We start from the raw sequence: 8,703 nt of genomic DNA on the forward strand, positions 1-8,703 counted from the left end.
AATTGAAATTGTAAGCATCACAATTGAAAGGGGAAAAAGTTTGTTCTCCCCCAGCTCAGTCTTTCAAAGCCCCTGACTGGCAGTGAAATGGCCCCTGCTCCAGCACATCACGAGTTGACCTGGGCGGCCCGGACGCCACCGCCTCCCTCACATGGTTGAGGTTTTGTGCATTTGCCCAGTGACATCCAGATGCACGAGACACACACATGTGCTCACGTTTGTGTAATTCAACCTTTACTGTGAGCGAGAACACAGGAAATAAACAAACACGAAGGAGACGACCTACAGAACGATCGGTAAAACCCACGCGTGAGCCGCGGGCGGGGGGAGATGCGGGTGGGGCGGCGGGGCTTCCTGCAGCGCCCACACCGCCACTCGGGCTCCAAGGGAGCGATTCCCCCTGAGCTTGGGGTTTTCAACGACGTTCTCCTTGCTGGGTCTCTCATTCCAAATGGCACGGCACGCCTGGTGGAAGCTGTTCTGGCCCTCAATGTTTACCAGCAATGACGTTTGTGCACCAAGTACAGCACACCTGTCACCTGCTCACTGGATTTTGATGGCACACCGGTGCCTGTGACCTTGGCCAGGCACCAGTGTTCTGGCCGTACCTAGAAGGGCTCCTGAAACACCTGTGGCATGAACAGCTCTCTGCTCAAACCCAGTGTTTAGAAAGGTCGGCGGGGAAACTGGAAGTGAAAAAGGGTGGGGCCCCCACTTTCTGCAGGGATGGGGGTGGGCCGTCAGGGACAGAAGTCACGCCCTCGGTGGCCATGCACCAAAGAGGCCCTGAGGTCAGTTCTGGGAGACAAAACAGCAGCCCGAGTCTCCTTTTAGCTGAGACACACACCAAGCATGCTCCCTGAGCCCCTCACGACTGACCCTGGGGAGAGGGAGCAGTCCCTCACTCTGCCTCAGGGCCTGGGGCCGACCTCTTCCCTGTGTCAGGGTGCTTGCTGGGGCCGGCCCCTCCCGGCCCGAAGTGCAGGAGGGGCTCGGGGTGGAAAGGCTGGTGTCCGGGCAGGCTGGGGGGGCTGCTGGAGGGTGGGAGGGACCTCCTTCTGGGACTCAGGATGGGGCCGGGCTCTCCGGGCAGTCACGCTGCTCTTGCTCTTGGTCGGGCCCGTCCTCCTCCTCCTCTGGCTGCAAATCAAAGTTCTGTGGACAAGGCTGCTGGTGAGGCCTGGCCCTGTACCTGCCCACCTGCAGTGACACCTCCCTGTGCCAGGCGTCCCCCGAAGGTGCTGTCTGCTGGAGCTGCCGCACTGGCTTGTGCTCCACACCCTCGGACGAGGAGCCACTCCTGACTCCCACCTGACACTGGGCCGGACCTACCTCGAGTTCCTGCAAAACCTCATCCATGAAGTCCCGGGAATTCTGCTTATAAGACACAGCCAATCGAATCGCATCATTGAAGAGCTGTGGGAGGTGGGGGAGGAAGGAAACGCCGGCTGTGGGTGCCAGGGCCCTGGGCCCTGCCTGTCTCGGACCCACCGGCACCATCCTAGGCCCGCAGGACCCTGCAGCCCTCAGTGCACCTGCTTGCCATAGCCCTGCCTCCATGCACGGTCCACAGGACACCAGCCCCTCTGCAGCTCGTTCCAGGGACCCTGCCTGTCACAGGCCCAGCCACTGCCCCAGGGCCCCACCCGTCATCAGCCCAGCCCTGCCCCATGTCCCCACCTGGCCGGGCTGTCCTTACCTTGACCACGTTGGTGCCGTCTGCAGCCGAGACAAAGTACAGGGGCAGGGAGAACTTCCTGGCAAAGCTGAAGCTTTTCTGGGTCATCTTCATGTCCGCTGCGGAGAGGAGGTAGAATACTAGGCAGTCATCCAGGGAAAGAGAGGGGCTGGCGGGCCAGGTCACGGCCCCTTCCAGAGAGTGGGGTGTTTCCTGGGAGGGAGGTGACAGCGCGCAACCAAGGGTGTGTCTCAGGCCCCCGGGAACCTCGAGGACACCAGAGGGAGGGCCCCACCGTCGATTTTATTGGCCACCAGGACACAAGGGATCTCCGGCCTGAACTCCCGAAGCTCCGCATGCCAGGTACCCAGGTTCCTGTAGGTGACCTTCCTCTGCACGTCAAACACCTGCAGTGAGCAGGGGAAGGCGGCTCAGGGGAGTCAAGGTCCCTGCACCTCGTCCAGGTGACTCGCCCCACAGAGAGGCGGGCCCAGCCGGAACAGAGGCACAGACCTCGGTTCCCACTCCTGTCCTCAGTTTTGTGTGGCGTGAACCCAGGAGTGGAATTGTGGGATCACGCAGTGACTCTGTATCTAATTTCTGACGAACCACCGTGTTTCTGCGGCAGCTGCACCCCTCACACCCATCTTCCTTCTCATGACTGAGTAGAACTGTATTCCACAGAGAGCGCGCTCCGTCCGCCCGTGCCTGTGTGGGTGGGCATTTGGGCGGTGTCCGCCTTTCTGGTGTGTGAATTAGGCTGTCATGAACATTCATGAACAAATTTTGGGTGGGAAACCTGTTTCGAGTGTTGAGAAATAGATAGCTAGGAGTGGAATTGAGTTAAAAGGTAATTGGATGTTTAGCTTTCTGAAGACACCTTAAACTTTCACATTCCTGCAGCGTAAGAGGGTCTTCACCTCTGCACACACTGGTCAGCACTTGCCTTCAGTTTCTCAGTCGCATTCCTGTGGGAGAAGCCCCTCCCGTCCACTGTGGACGAGAGAGGAGTCCTCCCGGATGCAATCTTGCTGTTGCGGCAGTAAAGGGGGTGGCGATTCCCGCCAGTGGAGAACGCCTGGAGCCTTCTCCCAAACGGCTTTGGTTGGGAGTGGTGTGTGCACTTGTGCACGGCATTCATCATACCTCATCAATCAGTGTCAAGAAGGCTACGGTCATTACAAAAATGGATATTACCTGGAGATAGCCGTCGGAGGAACACAGAGATCTGCCTCAGGTCAGGGTCTGTTCCTCGTGCTGATGCCAGAGGGTCCTTTAACACGTGTTTCACGAGACAAGGAGTTGACCCCTTATGCCTCCAACTGAAACATCGGTTTATGTCAACAGAGCCACACAAAACAAAGCAGAACAAGCTTCAAAGGATACAATGTATTTATCAGGCCTGGTTCCCACAGGAACCCTCGGTGCTAGAGTCGGGTCATGTCTGCCACCTGCGTTTTTACCTGGTTTTCCACGGAGACTTACTAGCCCCTTTCAGGGCTTGCTCTTGTGGGGCTCCACTCTCAGAAAGCACACAGAGTGGTCCCCAACATATTCATCTTATTGTATGTGGAAAAGGATGTCTCGTTGTAGCTTTTGTTTTCGTTTCAATAGGGCTATTGCTCTGGCCAGTGCGGCTGAATGGATTGAGCATGGGCCTGCGGACCAAAAGGTTGCCTATTCGATTCCCAGTCAGGGCACGTGCCTGGGGTGGGAGCCAGGCCCCTAGTCGGGGGTTTGTGAGAGCCAACCAGTTGATGTATCTCTTGCACGTGGCTGTTTTTCTCCCTCCCTTCCCCTCTCTGTAAAGTAAATACAATCTTAAAAAGTGATTATTAATGTTGAAACTTAATATAATTGCTGTCATTTTTATGTCTTGTTTGTACAAGTGTCTATTCAAGTCCTTTCTTCATTTTGAAACTGGGTCGTGTGTCTGTCTTTTTGTTCAGTTTTAAACTACTTTTTATATTAGGGCTCTAGTTAGAGGCTAGGAGTCAGGAGTCAAGAGAGAGGTCAGGGTTAGGGTATGGGTCAGAGTTAGAAGGTCAGGGTCAGGCTTTAGAGGGTAAGGGTCAGTGCTGAAGGTCTAGGGTCCAGGGTTACAGGGTCAGGGTCAGGGTTCAGAGGTTAGGGTGCAGGGTAGAGGTTATGGGGTTGGGGTCAGGGGGAAGCCTCACTGGCCCACTCCCCCTCTCCCCTTCCCGTCTCTCGGAGGCGTCCAGGACTTGCCCAGGGTCACACCTGAGCTGGAAGGACGGTTTCCGCTTCCCCTCCCAGCCCCGGACCTCAGGAAGCCGGCCAGCGCCTTGCAGACAATGAAGTCTCAGCGGACGCCCCGAATCCACGGTCCCGAGACTCCCTCCACGCCGTGCGGGGACGGAGGCAGGCGCTGGAGATGCAGCGCGGGCGGTGCCCTGGGCGGCTCGTTGGCCGGCGCGCGTTTTCCCTAGTTTATGGTCCGTTTTGTCAACGTTGCTCTTGCTGGGACGTCACTCCTTTCGTTTAGGTTTCCAGACCAAAGTGACAGGTTTCCCTTATTTGACGTTTAATTCTTCCCGCTTCTAGGGCTGAAAAGAGGAATGTCATCAAAGGGGGCCCATTACTAAGTCTGGACTCCCCCCGCCCCTCTAATATTACTGCAGAGTGGGCGCAACCTACTGCCCACGCCCTCCCCGCCCCGCCCCAGGCGGCCCTTCGGCTCAGCGCAGCAGCTCTGCGCTCGGGTCGGGCCGGCCGGTCCCGGAGCCCTTCCTAGACCCAGCCTGTCCTCCTTGGCGCGCCCGTCCCGTGTTCCCTCCCCGTGGCCACTGGACCCGGACGCGCCCGCGGACCAGCCCGCACGGGGGCGAAGGTCCTGGGAAGGAGAGCCGAGCGGGGCGCGGGTGATGCGGGTCGGGAACTCCCAGAACTCTGAGAGGCGGAGGGACCAGAACGCTGCCCGGTGAGGGACGGAGGGGTGTTAGGATCGCGAAGGTGCTGGCGGTGCTGGTCGGGGTGGGGTCGGGGTTCGGGGGGCGGGGGGCGAAGCCAGGGTGAGAAGGGAAGGGAGCGTCTGGAAGGAGGACTGGACCCTGCTGGGAAGCCGCGGGGACTAAGGGGGCTGGACCGGAGCCGCCCCGGGGGGCAGGTTGGAACCGGTTACATTGGGGGCGGGACGGGGCAGGGCCCCCCGCCCCCCCCCCCCGCGCAGAATTCGGGTGCAACTGAGAGAATGGAAGTTGGGGGATGGGACCTGCGCGTGGGCGGAGGTGCCAGAGACGCTGAGAGACCGCAGGAGGGTTTGGGAGAAGGGCGGTGGGGCGGGAAACAGGACAGTGGGCCGCGTGCTCGTACAGGTTTGGGGGGTCCTCTCCCCTTGAGCGGGAAGGGAGAGCACAGGGGAGCGGTCTCACCCGAAAAGCGCTGCGCGCAGGGCCGGAGGCCTTTCACAGGTGGGCGGGTTGCAGCGCGGGTCCGGGGGTTAGCGGAGCCGGCACCCGCTGAGGGTTCACTTGCATGCGCTCTCCAAGGCCGCCTAGCTCACCCCTCTCTTTCCTGGTTGTGAAAGACGAAAACCTGGGAAAATCGGCATCCGGGGAGCGTGGCGAAGGGGTGAAGGTCTTCTCCTTTCTTCCGCGGTGCGAGAACAGGGAGAGGGTCGCTGGATCCCACTTGCGGACAGGAAGGCTCCGGACACCTGAGCCCGGGACCTGCGCACACGGGCGGCCTCTGGGCAGCAGGGTGGTTACACGCACACTTTTCTCTCCAGACGTTTCTTTGGCTGTTCGGTGCCAGTAGGAAGGTCAGCATTTGTGTAAGAAATATCCCTTGTGAGACAAATGTCCCAGTCCAAGCAGACGCCGCCCCAGTGGGGATCTGGTTCTCACTGTGTGCTCAGCCAGGGGAAGGGCCGAGATAGAGTTTGGGGACAGTTCCGGTCGGCTAAGTGAAGCGGTTGACAGAGAGGGTCTTCCTTGCTGTACCCACTGGGAGCAGTTCTCCCTAAAGATGAAAGTGAACTTTGCTATTGCAGCAAAACTAGGCGGGTGGCACACGGACTGGGGCAGAGGTGTCAGAGGATAGTAGCTCCCCTCCAACCCCGTTGCTGAAGTTGGGACCTTTCTTTACAGGAGTTACTGCCTCGGAAGTCCTCAGGCTTGGTGTTGGTCTGTGACTTGCACTGATGAAAAACTGGGACACAGCTTTGGCTGCCTTCTTCTGCCCTCTCCTGTCTCCAGTGTGACCTGACCCCAGCGTTGCAGCACCCAGAGCTGATGTGACAGGACCCCTTGAGCCCTCTGGGAGGGACCTTTTCCTACACTCAGGGGCCCCAGAGCTGAGGCGATGGGAACAGCTCTTCTCCCTGGTGGGACAGTTTTCCAGACACACAGGAGACAGAGCCAGTGTGACGAGCTCCCTACTCTGTCAGGGGGAGCCCTTCCCATGTCCACAGGACTCAGCTGTCAGGCAGGATGCCTGTCTTTCCCAGGTTGGGTCCCTCTTCATTGTGACAGGACCCCACTCCTCTCAGGGAGAGGCCCCTTCCCACACTCCCAGGACCCAGAGTTCAGATGGCAGGACCCCTTACTTTCTAAGTGAGGGGCCCAGCCCACATTCACAAGACACTGAGGTGATGAGACAGCACCCCAGACTATCCCACGTTGAACCCCCCCACACTGTCTGGGACCCTGGCTGATGTCAGAAGACCAGGTGTCCTCTTGGGTGGGGCCTCTCCTCTTGCTCACAACACCCAGTGCTGATGTGAAACCACAGCTTTCTCCCCCTGGTGGGGCTTCTTCCTCCAATTCCTGGACCCAGGGCTGAAGTGACAGGACCCACAGCTTTCTCTGCAAAGCCCCTGTTGCTGTACCCACAGCGCACAGGTGATGGGACCGGACCCATCACACTCACAGGCAGGGATGTTCCCCACAGTCATGGACCCAGAGCCTCTGTGCACCTCTGATCACAGGGCTGGTGTGGCAGAGCCCTGTACTCTCGGAGGGGGGCTGTCTTCAGGCTTCCAGGACTCAGAGCTGAATTGACAGGACCCCCTGCTCTCTCAGATCAGACCCCCTCCTCACAGGCACCAGGCTCAAAGGTGAAGGGTCAGGACACGTACATTTCACAGAGAGGGACCTTTCTCAACCCTCACAGGACACAAGCGTGCAGTAACAGGACACTCCTGTCTCTTGTGTGGTCCTCTCCACACTCAAGTGGCCCAGGCCTGAGGTCACAGACCTCTTAGACCCCCAGGTCTCAGGTGGGGTCCTTCCCCTTGCTTATAAGACCCAAAGGTGACCTGACACGACCTCTTTTGTTCTCTGGTGAGGACCCAGAGCTCATGTCATGAGGCTCCATCCTCTCTTAGGTAATAGTAGTCCCAGCAGTCAGAGGACCCAGGGCTGACTTGGCAGGACCCTTGGTCTCTGGAGGTGGGGCCCTTTTCCACACTGTGCTGTACATGGTCATCTCCTGTGCATCTTTAGAAGAGCATCTGAGTTGAAGCCAGCAGGAGATGCTCTTTTTGTTGCCACCTTGTGGACATCTTGGGAATAGCACCCTTTTCACAGCATCTGCTCCTATCCTTTTGCAAAGGTCCCTTTGAAGCCCCATGGCACCTCACACCATCATGGCCTCAGTACATTTTGTGTGTCCACGTTTCCATTCTATCCCTGACGCTCTTCTGCATGTGGGGTTCCTGCCTCTGTCATGTGAGTGAGGTTCCCATGCTTATGGACTTCTCAAACTTAGTTGTTTTCATTTGGTAATCTGTGTCATACCTGTTGCATTATTAGACCAGCCCAAAGATTCTTGAGGTTGCAGGAAGTATTGTTTCTCCACCAGGTAAGCAAACAGTCAGATATTTAATAGGAGGTGAGTGTGGGGAGTACATGTTTGTAACCATTTACTTAAGTAAAATTTAGTATTTTTTTAAAAGTTTTATTTATTTATCTTTAGAGGGGAAGGAAAGGAGAGAAGGAGAGAAATACCAATGTGTGGTTGCCTCTCGTGAGTCCCCTGCTGGGAACTGGCCTGCAACCCAGGCATGTGCCCTGACCAGGAATCGAACCTTGGTTGTTTGGTTCGCAGGCCCATACTCAATCCTCTGAGCTACACCAGCCAGGGCAAGATTTAATAGTTTAACTGAAGCAACTATTCTCAAAACGGAATGAGTATCTCAATGGAATATGGAGCAATGTACCAATTTAGCTTGCTGATATAGAACTTCTATGTAAAGTTTCATGGGCAGTAATGAAGAGAGCCAACATTTTGCACTTGGCACGTTGACTTTAAACTGGCTGTTAGGAAAAGGAAGACTGGGAAATTACTGAGGATTGTCGTCTCATTTATTCCTGAGAGATGTAGTTTCCAAACTGGGTTTAGGGAGAGAGTTTCAGCACAGCTCTAGACAGTAATACTCCGAGCAATACACTAATACTTTTTGACCCTCTTGTTGACCCTCTTACTTTACTCCTGTGTCTTAAAGTTTTTGGAAGATAAAGAACCTCATCACAAGTGGCAAATGTATGTGTGGCCCTTTCCCACTGAAGATGCGTGACCATAAGCAACATCCTCGGCCCCTTTGGCTTTGTCACTTCAAGAAAGGTACAAGCGCAACTGCAAGGCAACAGAAGGTTTGTGGTGTATGTGGAGACATTGCTGTGAGTGATGGAATGTGTCAGAAGTGTGTTTTCAAGTTTCATTTTGGAGATTTCTGGCGTGCAGTTGCCCCACGGGTCCGACAGACCAGTTGCAGTGGAGAGCCATCCAGGCAGATGTTAACTGAAGACACACCATGTATAGCTCTCTGGAGACAGGCAACATAACTCAAAGTATCCTAATCAAGCATTGAAAATAATTTGCACCTGCACAGTTAGGGTAGTGCCCTGACGTGTGGGTTCCACAGAGGTTAGGCAGGTACAAGGAGGGGACCCATCTTGACCACATATCCACGTGTGGTTCTCTACTGAAACGTAAGGAAAACATTTTGTTTCCAGAATAAATTGTGAGGGGGGATGAATTGTTGAGGTGTTAGAATAATGTGG

General features: G+C 56.2%; 1 protein-coding gene across 1 annotated transcript; it reads right to left on the reverse strand.

The window, feature by feature from the left end:
- Positions 1-212: 212 nt before the first annotated feature.
- On the reverse strand, positions 213-2,161 carry LOC118988691 (rab-like protein 2A). Its single transcript, XM_037048585.1, has 4 exons — positions 1,974-2,161; positions 1,700-1,797; positions 1,333-1,416; positions 213-1,155 (listed from the first exon to the last, which is right to left on the reverse strand). The coding sequence occupies exons 2-4, from the start codon at positions 1,790-1,792 to the stop codon at positions 1,066-1,068; spliced, it is 267 nt and encodes an 88-aa protein (XP_036904480.1). The 5' UTR covers positions 1,793-1,797; positions 1,974-2,161; the 3' UTR covers positions 213-1,065.
- Positions 2,162-8,703: the final 6,542 nt, after the last annotated feature.

Source organism: Sturnira hondurensis, unplaced genomic scaffold (genome assembly GCF_014824575.4).
Source record: "Sturnira hondurensis isolate 20B ecotype Veracruz unplaced genomic scaffold, ASM1482457v3 Scaffold0000780, whole genome shotgun sequence".
NCBI classification, from domain to species: domain Eukaryota; kingdom Metazoa; phylum Chordata; class Mammalia; order Chiroptera; family Phyllostomidae; genus Sturnira; species Sturnira hondurensis.

Excerpts from the sequence above, each read along its gene's own strand:
- LOC118988691 (XM_037048585.1), bottom strand. The coding sequence starts at position 1,792 with ATGAAGATGACCCAGAAAAGCTTCAGCTTTGCCAGGAAGTTCTCCCTG. Across the intron at positions 1,417-1,699 it reads ACGGCACCAACGTGGTCAAG|CTCTTCAATGATGCGATTCG; the intron begins GTAAGGACAGCC and ends CACCTCCCACAG. Across the intron at positions 1,156-1,332 it reads AGGTTTTGCAGGAACTCGAG|AACTTTGATTTGCAGCCAGA; the intron begins GTAGGTCCGGCC and ends CCTTGTCCACAG.